Source organism: Somniosus microcephalus, chromosome 21 (genome assembly GCF_052327205.1).
Source record: "Somniosus microcephalus isolate GS21.2 chromosome 21, FLI_Smic_1.0, whole genome shotgun sequence".
Classification (NCBI taxonomy): Eukaryota; Metazoa; Chordata; class Chondrichthyes; order Squaliformes; family Somniosidae; genus Somniosus; species Somniosus microcephalus.
The window spans coordinates 31933870-31961643 of NC_141007.1; the positions used below are offsets into that span (position 1 = coordinate 31933870).

The 27774-nt window shown below is 45.1% G+C and overlaps 1 protein-coding gene across 1 annotated transcript in view; it reads left to right on the plus strand.

Annotated features, from left to right (window-relative positions):
- The window catches only part of LOC147102690 (dynein axonemal heavy chain 9-like), a 394408-nt gene that overhangs the window by 63065 nt on the left and 303569 nt on the right, over positions 1-27774 (plus strand). The window contains exons 8-10 of the mRNA XM_085963406.1: positions 14039-14200; positions 21897-22093; positions 22219-22381. Of these exons, the coding sequence (XP_085819532.1) occupies positions 14039-14200; positions 21897-22093; positions 22219-22381 (522 nt within the window). The remainder of the gene's footprint in view (positions 1-14038; positions 14201-21896; positions 22094-22218; positions 22382-27774) is intronic.

Sequence of the window (27774 nt, forward strand, 5' to 3'; positions counted from 1 at the left end):
GAGAGAGGATTGAAAGGAGAGGGTCAGAGGGGAGGGGAGAGGAGGTCAGGAACTCGGGGGGATGGGGGGGAGTGCTGGGTGCCGGGGTGGGTGGTAAAAAACATGAAGAGCACAGTGGGGATGGGGGAAGAACGTGATCCAGGAGATGAGAGCGAGAAGGTGATCCAGAGGGTAAGATGGATCATGTTCTTCCAAACCCACCCCCTTTACGCCCACACTACGTTCTCTCTCTCCTCCCCTAGACCTGGTTGATTTCCCGGAAAGCTCGTTGAGTGTGTGCAAGTGACATCATTGGACTGTACAAAATCCGGAAGTCATGACACTGTCACTATTCACTTCATACCCAATAAATCTGTTCACAATCCGTGACCCACACACAATGCCCCATCTATGCAGGGGCGGTGTGGTCAAGAAGTTATGGGGGGGGCGAGGTTAGGAACCCGGTGGTCGGGGGGGGGTACAGTGGGAGGTACTTGGGTGGGGAGGGGAGGTCAGAAACTTGTGGGGAGGGAAAAGGTCAGAAACTTGTGGGGAGGGAAAAGGTCAGAAACACAGGGGGTAGGAGGGAGGTTAGTAACTTTTGGGGGGGGGGCGGGAAAAGGTCTTAACCCGCGAGGGTGAGTCTTATCTGTTCTGTGAACTCTGTCCTGTCTGGAACCTGGCAGTCAGAATGGCTCTGAATGGTACTTTGCAAAGTACTTGATTACTTAGGCAGGCAGAACCTAATTGCATTCCAGAGAAACTGCTGGGTGTGTATTGTCCTCCAAGGTGACCAATCAGAAATCTGGTGTTGGAAATAAACATGCCCAGTTTTTTTTGTACTGAGCGGGCCACAAACTCCTTTGAGCATGACCTTTTCGTCCGTGGGCAAACAATAACATTTATAACAACAACGACAGCAACAGCAACCACTTAAAAGCATATATACAGTAATGCCATATTGCCACCCCGCTGTCTCAAATCATGAGACAGACAAGGTTCTATACAAATTTAACATAACTTCTCTGCTTTTGAATTCTATTCCTCTAGAAATGAGCCCCAGTGCTTTATTTTCACTTTAATGGCTTTTTTAACCTGCGTTGCTACTTTTAGTGATTTGTGAATCTATACCCCTAGATCCCTTTGCACCTCTACCCCATTTAGACTTTTATTTTCCAAAATGCACTGCCTCACACCTATTTATATTGAAATTTATTTGTCATTTACATGCCCATTCTGCAAGTTTGTTTACGATAGAATTAATTAAAAGATTTTAGTTTATCATCTACAAACTATTTAAAAAATAAAATTACTTGTCAGAAATGATGGGGATATAAATGAACTGTATATAATAATGCATTAACACTTCAGAAACGTCACTCAATTACACGGTTATGCATCAATAAACAATCCAAAAGCCCAAGGTGAGCTGAAAGAGGCACATCTATTCATGCAATTAGTATTCATTTTAAAGTTTTCAACGTATTAGCCCATCCCTTATGTCACTATACCAATGGCTGCACAAGCAGCAGGAGCTTAATGTGTTGTACGTTCACATAAGTAATTAAAATATTGATCACAATGCAACCAGACGACCAACAAATATAAAGTGCTGTAGTTCTTTAGTTCACAGTATTAAAAAGAACTGAACAAAAATGGGTATCCGTATTTTCAACTTCAATCACTTCCATTAATAAACCAGCACACCCACCATGTAACATGTCAGAAACGCAGCACTTATTCACAAGAGCAGAAAAACACATACACACTTTGTGTCACCGAATTAAAAACAAAAGGCAGGAAAAGCTATGATTTAACAGAAATAAACATTCATCTTTCTTCCTGGACAGGAGAACCAATTAGACTGACTTGGAAATGTTTACTAATATGTTGACAAAGATGTTAATTTACAAATTTCACTTCTAAAGTTTTTCTCTCAAACATTCTCCACAATATTAATCCCTGCTCTTATCACAAAAAGTGTCAAATTATTTTAGGTACTTCGCAATTAAATAGCGGGAAAAAAACATCATTGTACACTCAATTTTTAATTTATTTCAAACATTTATACCAAATCGAAATTGTACATTATCGGTTTAATCAAATATTTTTATGTCTTTCTCAATAAACAAATAGTGGTTTCTTCTAAAGTAGCTTGCTGCAATGTTTATACATTGCATAAATCTTGTTTCTATTAACACTCCACTAAATGTTTAAAAGGAAATCTATATTTATATCATTCCTGGGACTTGTTCGGACTATAGAACAACAGACAAAATAAAATAGTTGTGTTTTCCCCTTTTTTTGATTCTCTTCCTAAATGGCTTAATGATATATTTTTTAAAAGTCAATAAAAAGTAATATGTAACTCCTACAAATCCTCCCTGCCCTCCCACTCCTCAACAGCATGGCTGCATGTTTGTGTAAAGCTACTCACTTCAGTCGATCGCTCAAAATCAAATATTGAGAAATTTTCATTTTAAAATGTTTTAAGCAATTCAGAGCCTCTTTAAAAGCGTTTGGACTTCAAGACCTGGTTGAAACTTATTTAGACGAGGGGAAAATTTGATTTTTGCTTGTTTCTTCCAAAATCATATTTGAAACTTGGTGGGGGGGGGGGGGGGAAGTATTTTTAACACTCATTTTTGTGTGTAAAGTTCATTAAAAATCTTTAAATTCTTTCAAGTCTCATTGCAGCTTTGACAGAAGAAGTTGCTCCAAGTTTCTCTTTCCCTTTTCAATGCTGTCGTTAAACATACAACAAAAACAATATAATAAACACTAATACACTAATTCCAAACAGAGCTCAAGTAAGAAAGTGAATAAAGTGGTTAAACTCCCCAATCCTACAAAGCGGAGAGGTTCTCTATCCCCAGCCTTGGCGATGAGTTGGGATCAGTTTTGGAGAAGTTGTTTCCTCTTTTTCTGCTGCCGTTCCCTCCTTCTCTCACATACTCTGAGGTACAATCAGGGGCACACACTATTTCCCCTCTCTCACAACATGATTTAAATAACCCTGATAAACTCTTTCAAAAAAGATGGTGCAACACCTTGCAAACTTTAACTGGAACTTACTGTGGGGCATTCAACATCACTTTCCTGTATTTTTTTCCAGCTTTAAACAATTTTTCGAATTAACTTTTTTTTCTCATTTTTGTTTCACCGGGGCCTAAAAATTGTTTGCTTTAGCCTCCGTCCAGCGGCCATTGTACGTGTGCTGCAGCTGCCGTTCAGACCCCGGGAACGGACTACACGCGTTCTCCACAGAAAAGTTACTGACAGAATCCCGAGACAACGCTCGCCGGGTTCCAGGGCTCGGTATCTTAGCAAATGCTGTTCCAATTCGGATCGGCCCTGAGGTCACAAACGACTCTTTATGAGGATTCCCAGGCTGGGACTAGAAATTGACCTACGCCTGCTTGCATCAACCATAAAATTTATGTGGGCAATTGCTGGCCAGTCGCTGGGCGAATAGCGCAACTCTGCGCCAGCGATTGCTTTTTCGGAGCCCCCACGGATGGCTTGTCAATGCGTACGTTGACAGGCCGCGGGTTCCGGGTTTCGCGCATACGCAAGCGCCTGCGGAAATCTGGAACTTGTGGGCATTTCAAAGGGATTATGACAGTGTACTCTGAGAGTACAGACATCACAATTTCAGGGCAATAGTGTATTGGGCCCCTCCCCCCCCGCTCCAGCTTTCCAGGTCACTGCACGGCCGCGCACCTTACAGGTAACAGTGGCTACAACCCTCCGAGATCTCTGCCCTCCTCCAATTTGCACCTCTTGCACATTCCTGATTTTAGTCGCTCCACCAATGACGGCCGTGCCTTCAGCTGGCCACACTCACTCCACCATCCAATACAAGAGGCGACCTTTGTTGCCCCTAGGCAGTTTGAATTCTTCAGCAGACAGATGTGCTAAGTGGGTTAGCCTGTAGAAACTGAGGTGCCTCAACATTTCTAAAAATATAAACCAGATGCCAGAATTCTGATTTTCAAAAGTACGCACCAATTTTACCCACTTTGTATGTTATTAAGGTTTTTATTAACTTTCATTAGCAACAAGACTAAAACCATAAATCCACACCTGGTGCAATATTGGATTTATTAAAAATAGCAAATAAAAGTAAGTTAAACATGTTAATCATTCTTCTTCCCTCTGCTAAAATGCTGCCTTGCTTCTCCTAATGATTTAAAGCCTGATCTTACAAACCCATCTGCAGTAAGATAATTTTATTTTAAAAAGCGGATTCACGTACAGCTCATAATTCGCACAAACTCGTTTCCCATCTGACAGCAACAAAGTACTTTCTTGCTCACCTGTTGCAGGTAAAACTCGGCAACTCACCTGTCTAGGTTTAATAAGAAGATGAGGTACACGTGGTTTACCTACCAATCTCTCCCAACGATTTTTAAAGTTTTGTGCAGCCCCATAGCATTGGCAGCTGCACTGATCTGGCCCGCTCCGAATTGCCTCGCAGTGACCGCGGAGTTTCTGTAACACAGGCCTCCGGAACCATGGTGCCAAAAGAGAGGGAGGGACACACTACCCTCATCACCATGGGAACCAGCTGCCTTCATCATGGGAACCGGCTGCCCTCATCACCATGGGAACTGGCTGAGCAGTTTCGGGGCCTGGGATCTCCAAGGTGAACTAAGCTGATCCGGCGCGGGTAGGGTCCAAACCTGTGCAGTGAGTTCAGATTCCAGTCAACACCTTTACCACTTGGCCACCACAGATGCTGGGAGACGGCTGAGCTCGGCTCCACTACAGCTTCTGCCTGCAGCGCGTGGCGCTTCTCAGAGGGCAACACAACCGACACGTCACCCACTCCCTCATTGTGTGGCCGCTGCCCCAACTCTTGTACGATAGCAAAATACTGCGGATGCTGGAAATCCGAAATAACAACAGAAAATGCTGGAAAAACTCAGCAGGCCAGGCAACATCCATGGAGAGAGAAATAGAGTCAACGTTTCAGGTCGAAACCCTTCGTCAAGACTGAAGAAGCACAGGAAATGAAACAGATTAAAAGGTCAATTTGGGGGCTGGGAGAGAACAAAAGAGAAGTGAAGAGACATTAAGAGGTATTCAAAACGAGACGAGATGGTGATCGGACAAGTGGAGACAAAAGGCGGCTCTAGATTAGGTGTGAAATGCGCTGGCAGAATGAGAGACAGCTGCCATGTGGGAGAGAAAAAAAGGGGGAAGGGCCAAAACAAAGGTGTGGATAAAAAATATATGTAAAAATGTAATTGGGGCTGAGGTTATGATCTGAAATTGTTGAACTCGATATTGAGTCCGGAAGGCTGTAAAGTGCCTCATCGGAAGATGAGGTGCTGTTCCTTGAGTTTACGTTGAGCTTCCGTGGAACAATGCTAGAGCCCGAGTACAGTGAGGTCCGAGTGGGAATGGAGCGGAGAATTAAAATGACAGGCGACCAGAAGCTCGGGGTCACCCTTACGGACTGAACGGAGGTGTTCCGCAAAGCGGTCACCCAATCTGCGTTTGGTCTCCCCAATGTAGAGGAGACCACATCGTGAGCAGCGAATACAGTATACTAGATTGCAAGAAGTACAAGTAAATCGCTGTTTCACCTGTAAGGGGTGTTTGGGGCCCTGGACAGTGGGAAGGGGGGAGGTATAAGGGCAGGTGTTGCATCTCCTGTGCTTGCACGGGAAGGTGCTGGGCAAAGTGGAAGGGGTGCTGGGGGTGATAGAGGAGTGGACTAGGGTGTCTCGGAGGGAGCGGTCCCTACGGAATGCTGAAAGGGGAGGGAGGGGAAGATGCGTTTGGTGGTGGGATCACGTTGGAGGTGGCGGAAATGGCGGAGAATGATCCGTTGAATGTGGAGGCTGGTGGGGTGAAAGGTGAGGACAAGGGGAACTCTATCATGGTTATGGGAGGGAGGGGCAGGGCCTCAACTCTTGTGGTAATTTCTAATTGGGTTCGGCTCTGAGGTCGGAAGACTCGCAAAACAACTCTGTCTGGATTCCGGGCCATTGTGTATTGGGCCCCTCCCCGCCCTCCAGCTTGTCCGGCTGCCCTGCTCTCTGCTCGGCCATGGAATTGAACTGTGCAGGAGCTCAGGGACTAGTGCGCGGCCGCACAGCCATGCACCTTTGAGGGAACAGTGCCCACCACCACTCCCAGCAGGATTTCCCTCCTCCCCTGCCCCAGCACCGTTGCTAGCCACTCCTTCTGGGTTCACTGTATGCTAATGAGGATGAGGCCCAGGATTCCACCGTGAATGTCCCTTCTTTCTGCCTCTGTTGCCACTGCTTCCTGGCACTGCCATGGGGTAGGACCAAGAGTTGTAGCATTTTAGTAGCCGTCTCTCCCTCCAGTTGGCCTCAGTCTCAGACAAGGCCTTCAGTGGGAGTCTTTCTTCGGGGCTGTTATGTTTCGTTAAGGTCGCTCGCTGCCTTTTAAGATGCTGCAGTGGCATTCCCATTACAACGTTGCTGCAGTTTCCTCTGGCGGGCTCCCACTTGATGGCAGGGACCCCGCCGTGCATATGCGATGAGCCAGAACCCAGCTAAAAGGGTCAGATCTGCGGGTGGGAGGTAGTTCCGCCCCTCCCCCTTGCCGTCCAAGTCTCTTCAAGAGTCAAACAGAGTTTCAGATTAATGTGATTGTTTCCTGAAACTATGAGAGAAATCAAGATCTCAGAGGGTAATAATTAGGTGATGCCATGTTTGGTATTATTATCCTGTATGCTTCAGAGACATGGATGTACAGCAGGCACCTCAAAGCTCTGGAGAGGTACCACTAACGTTGCCTCCGCAAGATCCTGCAAATCCATTGGCAGGATTGGCGCACCAACGTCAGTGTTCTCGCTCAGGCCAACATCCCCAGCATCGAAGCTTTGACCACGCTCGATCAGCTCCAATGGACGGGTCACATCGTCCGCATGCCTGATATGAGACTCCCAAAACAAGCGTTCTACTCGGAGCTCTGGCACAGCAAGAGAGCCCCAGGTGGGCAGAGGAAATGCTTCAAGGATGCCCTCAAAGCCTCCTTGAAAAAGTGCAACGTCCCCACCGACATCTGGGAATCCCTGGCCCAAGACTGCACAAAGTGGAGGAGAATCATCCGGGAAGGCGCCAAACACCTTGAGTCTCTTCACCGGGAGCAAGCGAAAGCCAAGTGCAAACAGCGGAAGGAGCGCACGTCAACCCAAGTACCCCACCCACCCGCCCCTTCAACCACCGTCTGCCCCACCTGTGACAGAGACTGTAGGTCCAGCATTGGACTCATCAGTCACCTGAGAACTCATCTTTAATGTGGAGGCAAGCCATCCTCGGTTCCGAGGGACTGCCTAAGAAGAAGTATTATCGGTATAATTGTTGTTTGTAATGCCTACAGTATCAGTGTTATGTGAGTGTTAATCTGTTGCTGGTTTATCTCTATGCATTGAGATAGTTAGCAGTTGATACCCTGGAACTAGTCAGTATGTATGATACAAAATCCCATTCACAGTATGTACTTTACCTCCCTGTGTACAGCCTGCTCTCCTGTATTGACATCTAGAAGCAGCTTTAATTATGATGTGGAACATGTTTAAGCTGTGAAGAATTTTTCCAAGACACGCTTATAGTAGTTCATTGCTTTATTATAAGCTGTTCTTTCAGTAGAAGTCTTTCAGTCAGTCTGACCAACTGCTCAAGTTTGTAACAAGGTTCTAGTTTATCATTGTACATGCACTCACAGTGAGCCTGAAAGGAGGAGTTTCTTTGTAGATATAGAACAAGGACTATCTTTGGGAGATTATTACAGACTGACGATCTCCTAATTTATACCATTGGTCATCCTGTTCACCAATCTCCCCTGTGCTTGCTGACCTACATTGGCTCCCGGTCTGGCAATGCCTCAATTTTAAAATTCTCATCCTTGTTTTCAAATCCCTCCATGGCCTCGCCCCTCCCTATCTCTGTAACCTCCTCCAACCCTACAACCCTCCGAGATCTCTGCGCTCCTCCAATTTTGCCCTCGTTTGCATCCCCTATTTAAATCACTCCACCATTGGCGGCCGTGCTTTACACTGCCTAGGCCCTAAAACTCTCAAATTCCCTCCCATAACCTCTCCACCTCTCCTCCTTTTAAGAAGCTCTTTGACCAAAGAGGTGCTATATAGATGCAAGTTGTTGTTGTTGTCTCAACTCGGCTGGCCATGTTATGTTCTATTATCTGTCAATGCCATATCTGTCTACCTTTTATCATTCTGTCATTCAGAACCACAAATTTGAGTTATCATCGTTAAGGTATGTTCTTAGTCTGCTGCTCTTGAACATAATAAGCCCCCAATTTGGGGGCCAGGAAGCACACGCTCATTTACAGCTTTAAGTGCATATTAGAAAAGGAAAAAAAATTGTCGTACAGTGCCTGCGACTGGAATAGGCATATGTCGATATGGTGTGGAATGCCTGTGTGCAGTTCCCATTGCAAGATTGGTTTGCCTGAGTCAGCTGGTATTAGCACTGGCTGCACTCCGTGAAATGCGACCTTGGCACCGCTTGTTAACAAAAAGTTGAGTTTTTGAAATGTACTTAACCGATTGTAGAGCTGGGAGGTGCAGGAATGACCATCCCGACCCCACATTTAAAGAATGCGGGCCGACACTACTCCCTCCCTGATCGCCGCCGCTCCCCTCGACCCAGCTTCCCCTCTCCTGACTGACTCAACCGCCGATTCCTTCCCCCTCCCCACCTTCAGTCCCTCTCTCCCACCCCCCCCGCCATCCTCCTGTCCCTCTCTCCTTACCCGGGCTCCGATCCCCCTTCCCACCCCCGTCCAAGGATGGACGCGCCCGGATTTCTACCCCAATATAATAAACAACCAACTAATTTGCCAATGGAATTTGTATCTTCTTTCACCGCCATATTTTGGTTCTTTAGTTTGAGTGGGATATCATCAGGTGACTTGAAGGGCAGGTGAGTTTTGTGTTTCTTTCAATCTGTGAGGAGGATATCCACTACATTTGTGCATATTGTTACACTACAAGTAAACAGCTGTCTCCAGGTACAATTAAGTGTTTCATGATAAAACAAAGTCTCTCTCAAAGATCTGTTTATGGGGACCACAAATAAATGAAAGATTTAGTTTTTTATGTGTATTCTGAGACCAGCTGAATCTTCCAAGAGATGATCATGACAGACACATTCACTGTATCTTTTACTAATGCTGTGAGCAGCGAAGTTGAAATGACATCCACTTATTGGGTACACCTCCTCTGATGCAAAATATTGGTCAGGTGAAAATATCCAGCTTCTTACTTAAGTAAAACTATTCGCTGCTGTAAGCAAACACACAACATAATGAAGAAGTGGCAATGTAGAACTGACCCGTTTAGAACACAATAACGGGGATCTGCAGTTAGTTTGAGAAACTGTAACTACTCTTACTGATGACTCAATGTTATTAAGATCTCTGATGAATTAAAAATTATTAAACAATTATTGATTTGATTTCCTAAACCAGCCAATCTCACGTTCTCCTGGAAAAGGGCATTGTGGACTTTTTGCGCACATCTGAAATTTGGGTGTGCATTACACATACACATCATTTTCCAATCATTACTTTAAATAGTTGGAAAACCATGGTCAAATCATACTTTGTTATATCCATTGCTAGTGGGCAAGGCTTCCCACATGAAGAGCATGATCAGAAGATTAGTGTCAGTTTGCTGCATCCAAAATGGAAAACCAAATTGGACTACAGATGGATGCAAGCCCATGGCTATAGTCTGCTCAACTGGGAGGATGACAGGAGTGCTGCCGTACTTAAAGTTAAAAAGCAATTTATGCATTTTACAATAATTCGATCACTTTGTTGGACAGTGGTTTCGTAATAATGATTCAACTACTAACTAAAGTGTACAGTTCCCCTATCGGCATCATATACATACCAAGTTTGTGGATGATACAAAGTTCTGTACGATTGTAGGAACTGTAAATGTAAATAAACAACTCCAAGCAGATCTTGATGCAATGGGGACTGGATTCAGGTTTGGAAAATGGCATTTAACTGGGATAAATGTGGTGTTATGAACATGGGCAGGACCAATGCTAAATATACTTCTACCCTACAGGGTAAATGACTTAAATCTATTGAGAAAGAAAGAGATCTTGGTATTATTGTACATAATTCCCTTAAGGTTCAGGACACATGTTGCGTAGCAATTGCTAGGTTGCATTGCCAGGATGAGTCAGTATAAATAAAACACACTAGTGGGCTAGAAATTGGGCACCTCAGCGCCTCCCGTTTTTGCCTCTGGGGGACGATAACAGGCCGCCAAGCACTTACCAACCGGGCGTAGCGAGAAGATCGACTCCCGCTATATTCGGTGGGAGGTTTGTGGCGGCGGTATGGCGTTACGCCCTGATCTCCTTCGCTCGGAGATCATGACGTCATCGCCGTGGCAATCACCCCGGTAACGCCCCGGACCCGAACTTTGGTTCTGCCCCCTGCAGCATTGCTGGGCGAAAACACAGGCAGCTGCAGGAGGCGTTCATTGGGAGGCCGGGCGCTTCGGGGGCGATACTTAAAGGCGAGGTGGATGAGGTAAGTGGAAAAAATTCTCACATAGTCTTTCAGTATTTTTTCATTTTTCTTCTCCAGCGATCGATCAGCCCGGCACTCTGCTGCAGTGCATCGGGCTGGTCGGGCCGGATCGCGGCTGCCGTCGGGGACCAGGTAAGTTTTTTCAATGCAGAGCCTGCAGCGATGGCCCTTCCCTTTAAGGGAGGGAAGGAGCCTTCCAACACGGCAGTGCTGCACGGCCCAGTGTGCAGCGCTGCTGACCTACCGCCCCGTCTGCTGCCTGCTGCACTCCAGGAATGAAGTGGAGTGCTTGATTTAGTGTTCCACTTCCTTCCTGGAGCACAAAAACGAATTTTTTAAAAGTTGAAAAAAATTAACGCCTGGCGCTAATTTTTTCAACATTTAAAACGTTAGCGCCCCAAACGGGGCTATAATAAATTTCTCCCCCACTAATTTGTCCTTATATAAGATGGGTGATATAGATGCATTGTATAAGATGGGTGATATTGGTGCATTGTATAAGATGGGTGATATGGGTGCATTGTATAAGATGGGTGATATTGGTGCATTGTATAAGATGGGTGATATGGGTGCATTGTATAAGATGGGTGATATGGGTGCATTGTATAAGATGGGTGATATGGGTGCATTGTATAAGATGGGTGATATGGGTGCATTGTATAAGATGGGTGATATGGGTGCATTGTATAAGATGGGTGATATGGGTGCATTGTATAAGATGGGTGATATTGGTGCATTGTATAAGATGGGTGATATGGGTGCATTGTATAAGATGGGTGATATGGGTGCATTGTATAAGATGGGTGATATGGGTGCATTGTATAAGATGGGTGATATGGGTGCATTGTATAAGATGGGTGATATGGGTGCATTGTATAAGATGGGTGATATGGGTGCATTGTATAAGATGGGTGATATGGGTGCATTGTATAAGATGGGTGATATGGGTGCATTGTATAAGATGGGTGATATGGGTGCATTGTATAAGATGGGTGATAAAGGTGCATTGTATAAGATGGGTGATATGGGTGCATTGCATAAGATGGGTGATATGGGTGCATTGTATAAGATGGGTGATATGGGTGCATTGTATAAGATGGGTGATATGGGTGCATTGTATAAGATGGGTGATATGGGTGCATTGTATAAGATGGGTGATATGGGTGCATTGTATAAGATGGGTGATATGGGTGCATTGTATAAGATGGGTGATATGGGTGCATTGTATAAGATGGGTGATATGGGTGCATTGTATAAGATGGGTGATATAGGTGCATTGTATAAGATGGGTGATATAGGCGCATTGTATAAGATGGGTGATATAGGTGCATTGTATAAGATGGGTGATATAGGTGCATTGTATAAGATGGGTGATATAGGCGCATTGTATAAGATGGGTGATATAGGCGCATTGTATAAGATGGGTGATATAGGTGCATTGTATAAGATGGGTGATATAGGCGCATTGTATAAGATGGGTGATATTGGTGCATTGTATAAGATGGGTGATATGGGTGCATTGTATAAGATGGGTGATATGGGTGCATTGTATAAGATGGGTGATATAGGTGCATTGTATAAGATGGGTGATATAGGTGCATTGTATAAGATGGGTGATATAGGTGCATTGTATAAGATGGGTGATATAGGTGCATTGTATAAGATGGGTGATATGGGTGCATTGTATAAGATGGGTGATATAGGTGCATTGTAAAAGGTTCAGAAGGAGGACCATAAGAATAATACCTACCTTAAAACACTTTAATTACATGAGATAGGCTTAAAAACTTTTTACTTTAGAAAAGCGTAGACTCTGGGGTGATCTGATAGAGATGTTTAAAATAATGAACTTTGCTCATGTGGATAGAATATTTCAATTAGATAGCTGCATATCTTCAAAAAGAGAGCTGGACCAGAGATCATGCCATACAAAAGTTAAGCAGAGTAATAAGTAAAATAAATTGTGGTTAATGTGTTCTCCTGGACTAGTTTTGATCACCTAAAGGGATTGGAGAGGAATTATTTCTCCCTAAATTTACCTTGTTTTTAAAAAAATCTGGTTTCCTGCCTCCCAAGAGATCACATGGCTGTTGGGTGTTGTAATTCATGATGCTTAAGGCATCATGACTGTATGGGGCGGTCTCAGTGGACCAGCTGGTCTTTTTAAAGTCAAGTTAATGGACCTATAATTTCCTGGTTTTTACTTAGTGCTCTTTTTGAATGTTGGCACCACATGTGAATGATTCCAGTTCATGGGAACAATGCCAGACCCTTGCAAGCTATTAAATGTATGAGCAAGAGACTCATTGATCACAGCTCCCATGCATTTTTTGAGTAGTCTCAAGTGTTTGCCATCAGGATAAGTTTTGAGACCCCTTATTTTATCCAGATTTATATCCGCATCGACTTTGACAAATTCAACTACACAGAGTCAGCTGTACAATATATTATTGGTAACTCAGCATCCTCTTCTGTAGTGAAGACTGATGCAAAGGAGCCATTTAAAACCTCTGCTATATCCTGGGAGTCCACCTGAATCTGCCCTGAGGAATCCTTGAATGGCCTTATACAGTCCTTAATGGCCCTGTGACTCCTAACGTTGCTAAAAAAAAGATTTTGCTGTTGCTACCCCAGCTATCCACAGTCTTCTTCCCCAATCAGCTTCTGGCTGCTGTAACAGCAGTATTTGTTGTCTTTAGTTGAGCTGGATACCTGTCCTGTTTAAGATGCTCCTTAAAACCTACTTCTTTGTCCAAGCTTTTGGTCACCTGCCCTAATTTATCCTAAAGTAGATCGGTGTAAAAATTTTTTGTCTTAAAATACTCCTGTGCAGCGCCTTGGGGTGTTTTACTACGTTAAAGGTGCTATATAAATACAAGTTGTTGTTGTTGTTCTCCTCAGAACTATTTTCTTTAAGGCTGTAGAAGTAATTTTGTTCTAGCCCGACTTGTTCATGCACATGACCCATTAGCCAATTTGGCTTTGTTCACCATGTGCCCTCCTTTTAACTCTAGGAACAGACATGGCTTCCTTTTGCCAATGGATGGTTTTAAAAGATATTCAATTTAATAGGGCTGCCCAATTGACCCAATTCAAGTCCGCTGCTATCCTTACAAATTTAGCCCTCTGGAAATCTGTGTCCAACAATGTTTGAGGCACATGGAAATACTAAATTATATTGTAGGAATACTTGAGTGAAAGAGGTATGAACTTTTTGGAATCTGGCTCCCCCACACCCCCCAACTATAATAGGTTATAGTAAAGTTCTTCCGAGAGAGTAAATTGTGAAATATGTTTCATGGAGAGCCTGATTGACTATTAAATCTGTATTGTTGGTCAGTTACAGAATGCCAGTATACTTGTACAAACAAAAAGTACTTAATTGGCTACAAAGTGTTTTGAACATCCTGAGGTCATTAAAGGCGCTATATAAATGCAAGTCTTTCTTTTTCACAGACTGCTTGTATACTAATGCTGCTTTTGTGTGTGTTTTTCACAGGGTATTCTCTTCAGTACTCCTGACTGTCTGAAAACTGCTCAAGATTTGGTCAAGCTATATCAGCACGAGTCTAATCGAGTCTACAGGGATAAGATGGTGGAAGAGAAAGACTTTGGCATCTTTGATAAAATCCAGATAGAACTGGTGAAGAAATTCTTTGATGTATGTACCGCAGCTTAAGGATTTTAGCAATTCAAGCCTGATAATGAGGACATCTCTGGCATTCAAGACATTCCCTTTAAACCCATTCTGCAAACACTATGGAAAACATGGGAAATTAATTTGTTTGACGCTATCCCAATGGTTTAGATGGTATGCACTCCTCAATGTGGTAGCTAGCTGTGCAGACCAAGAAGGTGCCAGATTTGTTCCTCAGTCTATGCTGCACCAGGTGCTATCAACCAGTTTAGCAGTAGGAACATTCAGTAGTTAATTGACCTGGATGCCCCTGGGCTAGAAAGGGTAAAAGTCAGCCAGGATTCTCATTGCTGATCGCTATCAATTGACACCTGCTGGGAAGGTTGTGCGTGTGAAAGTTGGTTTTGCACTGGACAGGGCTCCCCACAATTTTGGCAGCACTCCGGCTTAGATTTTTCTCTTGGTGATATTTTAACACCAGCAGTGGCCTATTTAATTGAAATGGGTTACCACCAGCATCAGAATAGCGCCAATTGGAATACCTAGGCTTCACTGCCTTGACTCACACGTGAAGTATGGCCACTTGGGTGAGGCAGTGCAGGACGTCCAGTGTCGGAGGTGCCATGCTCCAACTTGAGTGGACATCCACAGGAAAGGTTGAGCGAAACATAGAAACATAGAAGATAGGAGCAGGAGTAGGCCATTCGGCCCTTCGAGCCTGCTCCGCCATTCAATGCGATCATAGCTGATCATCCAAATTCAGTACCCTGTCCCTGCTTTCTCCCCATATCCCTTGATCCGTTTAGCCTTAAGAAATATATCCAACTCCTTCTTGAATATATTTAATGAATTGGCCTCTACTGCCTTCTGTGGTAGAGAATTCCACAGGTTCACCACTCTCTGGGTGAAGAAATTCCTCCTCATTTCAGTCCTAAATGGCTTACCCTTATCCTTAGACTGTGACCCCTGGTTCTGGACTCCCCGACCATCGGGAACATCCTTCCTGCATCTAGTCTGCCCAGTCCTGTCAAAATTTTATAAGTTTCAATGAGATCCCCTCTCATTATTCTAAACTCCAACGAGTATAAGCCCAATCAACCCAATCTCTCCTCATACGTCATTCCTGCCATCCCAGGTATCAGCCTGGTGAATCTTCGCTGAACTCCCTCCATGGCAAGAACATCCTTCCTCAGATAAGGCGGCCAAAACTGCACACAATACTCAAGATGTGGTCTCACCAAGGCCCTGTACAACTGCAGTAAGACATCCTTGTTCCTGTACTCAAACCCTCTCGCTACGAAGGCCAACATACCATTTGCCTTCTTAACTGTAGTGTATGTGCTTTAAGTCAGAACTTTTTACAGCTCCTGTATACTGTAGTACCGGCAGTGACCACACCGGTATATAAGCTGTGCGCATGCCTCTGTACCCCAGTCTAGAGATCACCCTCCTCCAGTAAAGACCTGTTATTTGTTTATGTACAGCATCCGTGTAATTACTTATCCACTGAACCACGGATCTAACAGTGGCGACGAGTGTTGATGCGAATCTACCTGCAACATTAAAAAAAAAAATAGTCGAGTCCAGGAACACGGGCATCGACCGCGAGCAACCGCCCAGCAGTCAGGCAGAGATCCAACTTCGCTGGGGAGGCTGTGGAGAGCCGGGCTTGGTTCCCCAGCCACAACGAGCAGTAAGAGACCGACGACAGGTCCAGAGCAGACCCTTCCCGAGCAGCGGCGGCTGGAGCCGACCGACGGCAGAGAGAGAGAGCCGGGCAGTGTCGACGGGGTAAGAAAGAGGGTGAAGAGAGCAGGGTGCAGCCGGGGGTTGATCACCGAGCGGCGTCGAGGAAAAATACTGCAAACCGGAGAGAGAGAGGGCAAGAAACAGCCGGGTTCTAGACTGAGCGGCGTCGACAAATATCAAGAGAAGAACGCACAGAGCACAGCCAGGGATCACGGGCTGATCAGGGTCCGCGGGGCGAAGCAAGGGGAGACGCCATTGAGCCGCGGAGAAGCAGGGAGAGCGCGGGAGGCGCCATTGAGCCGCGGAGAAGCAGGGAGAGCGCGGGAGGCGCCATTGAGCCGCGGAGAAGAAGGAAGAGTGCGGGAGACGCCATTTGGTGAAGCCGCAGCGGAGAAGACGGGCGAGCGCGGGAAGGAAGGAAAGCGCGGGAGACGCCATTTTGTGCCAGCGGAGAAGAAGGGGAAGTGCGGGAGGCGCCATTGGGGATAGTTAACGCACAACCAAGGATGCCGAAGAGTGGCAGTGTCTCTACATTCGACAATGAAGTTGAAGATTGGGCGACATATGTGGAACGTATTGAGGTGTACTGCAGGGCGAATGAAGTGCCAGATGCTAATAAAGCACTGATTCTGTTAAATTCCATGGGTGCAAAAACTTATGGGTTTCTGCGAAATCTAATAACCCCAGAGAAGCCGGTAAACAAGAATTTTGAAAGCATAGTAGAAATCCTACAGGACCACTTAAACCCCACACCGCTGCTGATAGCAGAACGATTTAAGTTCCATAAAAGGAACCAACACAAAGACGAAAGCAATGCTGAGTACCTAACGGAACTGCGCAAGCTATTGAAATACTGCCAGTTTGGAGCGGGACTCGCAGACACGTTAAGGGACAAGTTTGTGTGTGGGCTACAAAGTGAAGGAACCCAGAAACGGCTTCTATCAGAAAAGGACCTTACGCTGGACAAAGCTTTCAATATCACACGAAGCAGCCGCAAGGGGCGCTGCAGAGATACAACGGAGACCGCAAGAATATGGCACCAACGAAATGACCTATGGAACAGGGAAGTGCTATCGCTGCGGCAGAACAACACATGACCAGAAAGATTATTGGTTCAAGGACCAAGTGTGCAGACAGTGTGGGAAAGCAGGACACATAGCAAGAGTCTGCAGGTCTGGGAAGAAAACCAACAGTAAGAAATCTCCACAGGAGAAGTACAAAAAGGTACACCAGGTGATGGACAGTGGTTCAGACGAACAGAAAAGTGACACAGACTCCGGAAGCAAGGAGCTGGGTTGCCTGAAACTACATAATGTAACCGAAATGGAGGATCACCAGACTATCTGGGTTACACTCAAGATAGACGGAGTCCAAGTGGAAATGGAATTGGACACAGGGTCAGCTCTAACAGTCATAAATCAAAGAGACTACAAGCGGCTATTTTCACACATACCCTTGAAAGCTACAGAGATTGTCTTGAAGACGTATACGGGGCAAAAAGTCTACCCCAAAGGAAAAATAAGGGTGAAAGTGACATATAAAGGTCAGGAAATACCTAAAATGGATATATATGTATTGTCAAATGGAGGACCACCACTGCTAGGGCGTGAATGGATCCGGAAGATACATTTAGATTGGCATTCCATACAGGCACTGAAGGTGGAGGCCAAAAAGGATGACGACGTCACACCTGGACGACTGTCAAAAATGCTAACTGACGCAAAAGAAGTGTTCCAGGAGGGACTAGGAACACTAAAAGGAATAACAGCAACAATTAAAATAGAGGATAATGCAAGCCCAAAGTTTCTGAAGGCCAGACCAGTGCCTTATGCGATCAGACCAGCGGTTGAAGCTGTGCTGGAAGGGTTGGAACGTTCAGGAGTACTGTCCAACGTGGACTGGAGTGAGTGAGCTACACCCATCGTTCCTGTAATGAAGAGGTCGTTGAGTAATACGCCTGGGGAACCAAAGAAGGTCCGCATCTGTGGGGATTTTAAGGTGACAGTGAACCCAGTCCTTCACACGGTGCAATATCTGCTTCCACGAATTGAGGATATTTTCGCCTCGCTATTTGGTGGTAAACGCTTCACCAAAATTGATCTAGCCCAGGCGTACTTGCAAATGGAGGTAGAAGAAGCTTCGAAACATTACCTTACGATCAACACCCATAAAGGTCTCTATCAATACAACCGGCTGGTGTTTGGAGTAGCCTCGGCTCCGGCTATCTGGCAAAGGGCGATGGATCAGGTCCTGCAAGGGATTCCAGGGACCCAGTGTTATTTGGACGACATCTTGGTCACGGGCGAAAATGACGGTGATCACCTCGCTAAGTTGGAGAAGGTGCTCGCCAGATTAAAGGAATATGGGCTATGAGCTAATCGCCACAAGTGCGAGTTTTTCCAGAAACAGATCTCGTATTGCGGCCACGTCATCGATGAAGAGGGGTTACATAAGTCCCCTGACAAGATTGAGGCAGTTGTCAAGGCTCCAGCACCGGAAAATGTGTCACAACTGAGGTCGTTCCTCGAGCTGGTAAACTATTACCACAAGTTCTTACCAAATTTGTCTATGGTATTACACCCGCTGAACACCCTACTGCAAACGGGTACCATGGAAGTGGGATGACGAACGTAGACGAGCTTTCCAGAAGTGTAAAGAATTGATCACATCAAAAGAGGTGTTGGCCCATTTCAACCCAGCACTACCAATTTGTTTGGCATGTGATGCATCACCCTACGGCATTGGAGCGGTGCTGTCGCACAAATTCCCAGACGGGTTGGAGAGGCCAGTAGCCTTTGCGTCTCGGTCACTAACCTCAGCCGAGCGCAACTACGCCCAGATTGACAGGGAGGCCCTCAGCCTAGTATGGGGAGTAAAAAAATTCAACCATTATCTGCATGGGCAGAAGTTCACCTTGCTGACTGACCACCAACCACTTGTCTCCATCTTTAATCCTAAGAAGGGCATACCAGTAATGACTGCACAGCGGTTACAAAGATGGTCCCTGTTTCAAGGGGTGAATCAATATGAAATAGAATATAAAGGCACGAAACAGCATGGGAACGCTGATGGGCTATCGCGCCTGCCACTGCCTACGGTGGAGGAAGCACCAGCAGTGGACCCTATCGAGATATTTCATTCGTCGATAATTGAATGATTGCCAGTAACAAACGCGGATATAGAGAAGGAGACCTGCAATGATCCGACGCTGTCACGGGTATATGAATTGACGGTGAGGGGATGGCCAACACATGGCGACTCACTGTTGCCAGCATTCTCATCCAGAAGAAAACAGCTGTCAGTATGCCAGGGGACAGTGATGTGTGGATCCAGAGTGGTGATTCCACCCAAGTTAAGGGAGAGAGTGCTAAAGGAGCTACATGAAGGTCATCTGGGGGGAGTGAAAATGAAAAGCCTTGCTAGGGCTTATGTGTGGTGGCCGGGAATCAATCAACAAATCGAAGACCTAACTAAGAGCTGCTTAGGATGCCAGAAGGTCCAAAATGCACCACCACATGCCCCTCTACACCCATGGGAGTGGCCCTCCTCTCCATGGCAACGGGTGCACATTGATTTCGCTGGTCCATTCATGGACTCAATGTTCTTAATAGCAGTGGATGCTCATTCAAAGTGGCCTGAGGTGATAAAGATGTCTTCAACCACTACAGAGAAAACGATTGCAGTCCTACGGACCATATTTGCCAGAAACGGTTTGCCAGAGCAGACCTGCTCTGATAATGGACCACAGTTTGTGTCCGACGAGTTCCAAAAATTCATGAAAAGGAATGGGGTAAGGCATAACACATCCACCCCGTATCATCCAGCCACCAATGGATTGGCTGAGAGGTTCGTACAAACCTTTAAGAAGGCGATAAAGGCCATGTGCGACGATGAAATTCCACTACAGCATAAGATGGACAATTTCTTATTAGCCTACCGAAACGCGACACATGCAGTTACCAACCAGACCCCGGCCATGATGTTCTTTAACCGAAGGTTGAGATCTCGTCTGGACTTGCTCAGACCAAATGTGCGAAGAAATGTTGAGGACAAACAATTCCAGCACATCAATGAGAAGCCGACAAGGCGCTTCAATGTAGGGCAACCAGTCTTGGCCCGTGACTATCGAACAGAGAAGTGGCAACCCGGAATGATATGTACAAGGCAGGGGCCATTAATGTACACAGTGGATGTCGGGGAGAACATTGTGAGACGCCACGTCGATCAGATCTTACCATCACAGGAAGGCGTCAACCCCATGTCTCGAGTACCTGGGGATGAACCCGACATACCGGCAGCATCTACTTCAGACCCAGTAGCAGTGGAACCCGATGAACTACCCGATGAAAAGGGGTCAGAATCGCCTCTGCACCAAGAACAAGAACCTCCGGAAAGGCGCTATCCCGAAAGGGTCAGGAAGCCGCCCCAAAGACTGAATCTATAAATGGACTTTTGTTATTGAATGTACATGTAAAAATGTAATTGTTATTTGAATATTAAGGGGGTATTATTAATCTAAAAAGGGAGGAATTGTAGTGTATGTGCTTTAAGTCAGAACTACTTTTTACAGCTCCTGTATACTGTAGTACCGGCAGTGACCACACCGGTATATAAGCTGTGCGCATGCCTCTGTACCCCAGTCTAGAGATCACCCTCCTCCAGTAAAGACCTGTTATTTGTTTATGTACAGCATCCATGTAATTATTTATCCACTGAACCACGGATCTAACATTAACTGCCTGCTGCACCTGCATGCTTACCTTCAGCGACTGGTGCACAAGGACACCCAAGTCTCGTTGCACTTCCCCTTCTCCCAATCTATTGCCATTCAGATAATAATCTGCCTTCCTGTTTTTGACACCAAAGTGGATAACCTCACATTTATCCATGTTATATTGCATCTGCCATGCATCTGCCCAATCACCCAACCTGTCCAAATCATCCTGGAGTTTCTCGGCATCCTCCTCACAGCACACACGCCCACCCAGCTTTGTGTCATCTGCAAACTTGGAGATATTACATCTAGTTCCCTTGTCTAAATCATTAACATATATTGGGGAGTGGGGAATTGTGTTTAAGCAGATGAACATTTCCCATTTAGATACAAACAGAAATACACAAAAATATATCCAATCTTCAAAAGGTCTATCCTCAGCCTCCTTCCTGCACGCTACAGGTCTTTTAAGAGGGCACCACGATGTAGTAGGACAGTTTATGTGCTGTGATTTGCCACTTGGTGAGATTATTCGTCTAGGCCATCAAACAGGAAGTAGAGCAATAACCAACCATACCCCTTCCACAACTTCCCTTGTCCACTTTCTACAGAGCACCAGAGGACTGGAAGACAACCATTAGCCCATCCATTCTGCCGCAGAATGGTGCCTGGATTCCCCATTGAGAGAGAACATACTAGAAAATGGGCAAAAACAATTTTTTTTAAAATTCAGCAACCTTGGTGTCTTTTGTTAACGTAAACTTGTTATGTGCAACCTCCCCTCCCCCCACAAGTTTCTACAAATGCTTGTGCTAGAAACAATGCAATGTGCAAGACTCAGCCAGAATCCAGATTTAATTTCTTCTGAGAAGGTTCATTTTATTTTTTTTCAATGGGATTATTTCCAGGGGCATTGGGGTCATTTTAACTTCTATCACGGGGCAAAAAAAAAAACGGTGATAGGGATTTGGACTTGCGTGGAAAAAAGAATCGGGTGAGGTGTAAAATGGGCTGCCGGTTCGATTGCGTCCATTTTCGGCCGGCGATAAAAATTAAAATGACCCCCCAGTGAGTGCTCTGTTTTCATGCTGAGGAAATTGTTGCTGATGTGCTTTACCTGGTGCAGGTTTAATGATCCAGGCCTACTCAAATCAAAACACTGCACCAGTATTTAAAGGGTAAGGAAAATCACTGCGGTTAAAAAACCCCAAAACTGATTCCTTAAAAAATAAGTGACCTGTGGCTTTTGCTTCCCAGGACATGGAGGAGACACTGGAAAAGGCTAAAATTATAAACATGTACTGCCACTTTGCTTGTGGGGTTGGGGAACCCAAGTACATGCCTGTCCAGGACTGGGAGTCCCTAAACAAAATCCTGATGGAAGCTCTAGACAGTTGCAATGAAGTGAATGCAGCCATGAGCTTGGTTCTTTTCGAGGACGCAATGAGCCACATGTAAGAATACAGGCATTAATTTATTTATTTTAAAAGTATTTTTTTCCCCCTCACCTCGGTACTGTTAGTGATGTGAAAGAAATGTAAAAATTTAGTCATTTCCTCACCCATTTGATTTGTTGCAGCTGCCGAATTAACCGGATTTTGGAGTCTCCCAGAGGTAACGCCCTGCTTGTTGGCGTTGGTGGGAGTGGTAAACAGAGTCTTACGAGGCTTGCGGCCTTCATCAGTTCATTGGAGGTCTTCCAGATCACTTTACGAAAAGGCTACGGGATTCCTGATCTAAAGGTAAGCATGAGCCAGGAGCATCTCGGTCCCTGTAACACAGGCTGGCATTTACCACTGACCCAGGAGTGCACACAACAAAAAGAAAAGAGGCATCTGGTCTGTCCAACCCCACTTCTTCCATTGCACAATTTGTACTGTCAGGGGCACCCAGGGAGAAAAATAACCACAGTCAAACCTTCAAGGAGGAAAGATTCCTGACATTTCTCCCTGGCCTCCATGGCAACCAAAGGTAATAAACTCTGGGATATCAATTTGATGTGGATGACCACTGTAAAACATGGGTTAAGAATTTTTCAAGCTGACTAATGGGCTTTTCCCACTTTCTTTGGATCAAATCCCCCCCCCCCCCAGTGTTATAAGAATACGCTTTCAATTTGAAGAAAGCTGTGCACAAAGGTGACATGGAATGGGGAGAAGCCGTGCTCATGATCACAGGACTTCCTTCAGTGGGTTTCCCGTCTCGGTGGTGCTGTGGTTGGCGGTACCAAGCAGTTGACAGCAGCATTCCCACAGGAGGGATCAGCGGGACAGTCAGCCTGAGCTTTTCTCATGCATTTCCTTACGGCTGGTTAGACAGCGACATCGACAGGTCGCCCCGGTCATTCTTATAGCCAGAGACGTAAAGCTGAAAAGCTATATTTTGGTGCAGTGGGTTAGATGCTGGATGTGGGTGGGTGGGGGGTGAGGAGGGGTTTCACCTTTCTCCCAGCATAATTCTGGTAGGTGATAGCAGAGCCCTACCCACCTCGCCCCAGAAAATGGTGGAAAACCAGTTGTACTACAGGTAGACTATCCTTTATCCGAAAACCTCGGGACCAGCCGTGTTTCGGTTTTCGGAAAATTTCGGATTTCGGAAGGTATTTTATAAGACTGGGAAATTTGTCGGGGGTGGGTCGGCGGGGGTCAGGGTCGGCGGGGGGGGTCGGCGGGGGGTCGGGGGTGGGGGTCGGCGGGGGTCTGCGGGGTGTTCGGCGGGGGGGTCGGCGGGAGTCGGGGGGTCGGGGTCGGCGGGGGGGGTCGGCGGGGGTCCGCGGGGGGGTCCGCGGGGGGTCGGCGGCGGGGGTCGGGGTCGTGCGCCACTCTGGTCATGTCGTGCACACGACTTTCACTGAACGAAAAAACCTTCGGTTTTTAGAGGGTTTCGGTTTTCGGAAGTTCGGATAAAAGGTAGTCTACCTGTATTTCTATAGCTTGTAAGAGCAAATTATGTCGAGGGAGCACAGCCAGGGCAGTAACTCCCTAAACAAGAAAGTCCCACTCCTTTGCCTCATTTGAGATCGGCACACCTAGTGAGGTGAATGTGGGTCCCACCAGTGAGGTCCAGGCCAGAGAAGTAGCCGGTTCCCTCAAAAAACATCACCTGAAATTTCCGCAGGGTTCTCCTAATCTCCCATTGTAATTGTGGGCGGACACGTGGCAGATGAAATTTAACGCAGAAAAGTGCAAAGTGATACATTTTGGTAGAATGAGGAGAGGAAATATAAACTAAAGGGTACAATACTAGAGGGGGTGCATGAACAGAGAGACCTAGGGGTATATGTGCACAAATCATTGAAGGTGGCAGGGCAGGTTGAGAAAGCAGTTAAAAAAGCTTATGGGATCCTGGGCTTTATGAATAGAGATATAGGGCTGGATTTTCATTGAGGAGTCGGGTTGGAGGCGGGACTGCAACTTTTGGGGTTGTGGTCCTGTCTCCATCGAGTTCTAGCCAACCCACGCGATTTAGACTTGATTGATCTTGTTGAGCCCACCCAGCGGGCTCAGCAGGCCAATTAAGGGCCACCCGGCAACAGGTGACGTCACAGATTGAAATTTCATCTGTCAGGACCTTTTGACAGATGAAATATCAGTGTTTCACAGCTGTTTGAATCTGTCAAACACTGACAGTCTGTACTCCAAGTTAATTCCTTCCTGTCAGGAAGATTTAGAGATCTCCCCAGAACAGAAAGCTGAATGCTGCAATTTTTGACAGCTCGCAGCCATTCTGCTTTCTGTGCGGGTGAGATGAGGGACTCCCGAGACCTGAAGGAAGGAAGGCTGTAAAAGTAAGTAAAAGTATGTTAACTTCTTTAAACACTTTACACACACCAAACACACTTACCTTTGCACTCATGCACCCATCACTCACCTGAACACCGGACATCTCGACCCCTCCAAGCCCTTCATCCCGACGGTCCGCCTCCTCTAACTTGGCGTGGTTTGGAGCCGTCGGGAATCCCACACTTCAACATTAAAAATAGGGATTAGGCTAAAAACTGCCTGTTAACTACCTGTTAACAGGCAGTTAATTGGCACTAATCCCATTCCCGCCTCTGGGAGGCGGGTTCCAATGCAGGGCGGGTACCCGCCTCCTTTGAAACTGGCATGGAGGCGAGTTGGGGGCGGGATGGTGACGGGACCCCCGATTTCGGGATTTTAACCCCCCACACACCTCCAATCCCGCCTCCACGGCCCAATGAAAATCCTGCCCATAGAGTACAAAAGCATGGAAGTTATGATGAACTTGTATAAAACACTGGTTTGGCCTCAACTGGAGTACTGTGTCCAATTCTGGGCACCGCACTTTAGGAAGGATGTGAAGGCCTGAGAGAGGGTGCAGGAAAAATTTACGAGAATGATTCCAGGGATGAGGGATTTCAGTTACATTGATAGACTGGAGAAGCTGGGGTTGTTCTCCTTTCCATTTCATTACTACCAGTGAATCCTCTTCATGTTTGATGCCTTGTGCAGTAAATTAAGATTTTACACAGCTCCTTTTAGAAGTTAATTAGGATATGCCCAGGTGGATGTTAAATTGTCCTATTTATCAGATCTTTCCCATTAAGCAAAACACATCAGTACCAATTGAACAACACAATGAATCAACTGGTCCCCGACAAGGCATCCCTTATAAAAGGATGTTTAGCCCCCACCTTATTAAATGGCATCAACTATATTGAGAGTGCCCTAGACTCCAACTAAACATCATTTGAATAATTTAAAATGTGTGTGCTTTGCTTTCCTTGTGTGTTTCTAAATGCACAGAATGATCCACAGCACAGCTGTCTAAAGATGCTGAACAGTCTGTTTCTTGAAAAGAATCTTCAATAAGTCATGTGAAATAAAGACGCTATTCAGGTGACTTTGGGTTAGTCCACAAGAGAAGACATGAGGGGTTTTGCCATTTCTTCCTCAACAAAAAAGGGTTGACTAAATATGATCTATTAATATGATATGAAAGGGATTCCTGTTTAATATGATCTAGATGTCTCATTTCATTGGAATGCTTCAGCACCAAAATCCATGAGAAAAATTGAATGCAAAGTGATGGAGGGGATTAAAGAGCAACTCAAAATGGAGCTGTTTTGGTACAAGGAGGTAACCAACTTATCAAAAGTTGACATATAAATGGGTGAATGCAATGAAGATCTGTGGAGGTTTCAGGCTGATTTTGTATTTTGCTGCTGTTTGTCTGCCAAAGCTTTCATTTACTTTCCAGATAAGTTTTTTTCCCCCAAATCAAACCTGCAGAATGCCAGGGTTGTGAAAGCTAATCACTTGCTTAAGAGGTTGAGAGCAGTGACAGGATGGCAAGAAAAGGCAGTCTAAATGTTTTCAGCTCTTATTTGTAAATACGTTCAACTATGAAAAGCAACCCATCAGGACTCACTCATTTTGATTCGGCAGATCTCACTCTGAAGTAAACATGCCTCCGTTTATTAAATGGGTTTGGAATCTGTCTTTTTGATCATATGTCTCCCTGATGTTGACAGCTCTGTGAAACTGCCAGTAAGTAGTTCTCCTGATGTCCTGGACAACTTTTCTCCCTCAACAAATGCCACAAAAGATAAATTAACTTGTCATTCATCCCAGCACTTTTTGTGGAATCTTTCTACGTGCCAAATGGCTACCACATTTCCAACAGCCACTGTACTTCAAATTAATGCACTGTTTTTGAAAGCATTTTGAGAGATGTGATAAGATGTTATTTAAATCTATCTCAGAATTACTGTGGGAGATGTCATGTATGTAAGCTAGATAAGCTGTATATTAAGAATTTACCATGCAAGTGAGTCAACTGATGCAACATGGTTTGGGCGCAACTATTCTGACTAATGTTTCCATTAAGGCTTTCGCTTCAGCTGCATATACTGTTAATACCAATTTCTCAGTATTCGCTCTTAAATAAAAATTTTAATTAGGAAAATAAATACTCAAGCATTCACTTCTGGGAATGAGTTGCGACCTAAGCTCAAGCATAAACTCTCCTGTCCTTGTTGGAGTTTTGCCAGCTGCCAGGCAGGGAGCCAGATGGAGCACTTAATGGTGATAAAGTATTCTGCTTCAATAGGGAGGGAGGGAGGGAGGGAAATGTATGGGTCAGTCAGCCAATTGTGAAGTGACAATTAAGGCAGCTATGAGAAATTCCATTTCCCAAACCTTCCAAGCAGAAGGCAAGAGTTAAAGGAAGAATAAAAGGGAAGAGCAAAGAACTTCAACATTCAATTAGTGGTTATCACGTCTCACTCACGTAAAGTGAGCCTCACTCATTTCCGCTGACGCATATCTCATATTTAGCACATCTCACCATTACAGACAGTTACAGCTCCATATGTTTAAATGGGTTTGTGATTATTCTCATTCTGTATGACCATAAATCTCATTCATATCAGTGATCTGATCTTGAGAGCTATGTAATAGGAGATATTATTAAATTAAATTAAATTCCACAGTACAGCGATGAGACTTACAGTAAGTATCACTGGATTGAGTATTACAGTGATATATGTTAGTCACCTGTTTCAGTGGGAAATACTGTCAAACTGAATATGAATACTGTGGCAACATTTCTGATCCTGATTCATCTTGATACTGTCAACATTTCTGTATATGTGGTGCAGAATAAATCAAGTATGGGTGTATTTTAAAGCAGTTTTACATGCATTTTGGAACAGGATTTATGTGTCACTGGTAAACAGCTGCAACTTTACTCTTGCTGTTTCTAATGGCAGATGAATCCCTCAATTTGTTGCTGTCTGTAACCCATTCCTCTCTGTGGTATTTACTGTGCAACCCACTTCTGTTGATGTTATCTTCTGTGTAACTTATTCCTGTCTACACGTTATCTTCTGTCTAACCCTCTGCTGTCTGTGTTAACTTCTGTCTAACCTACTCCTCTCTGTGTTCATTTCCATGTAAAGTTTGTGTTAGCGTCTACATATTCCACTCCTGTCTATGTGTTATCTCTTATATTACACATTAATATCTGTGTTATCTTCTATATTACACAATAATATCCATGTGTTATCTTCTATATTACACAATAATATCTATGTTATCTTCTATATTACACACTAATATCTGTGCGTTATCTTCGCTGTAACACATTCCTGACTACATGTTATCCTCTACTT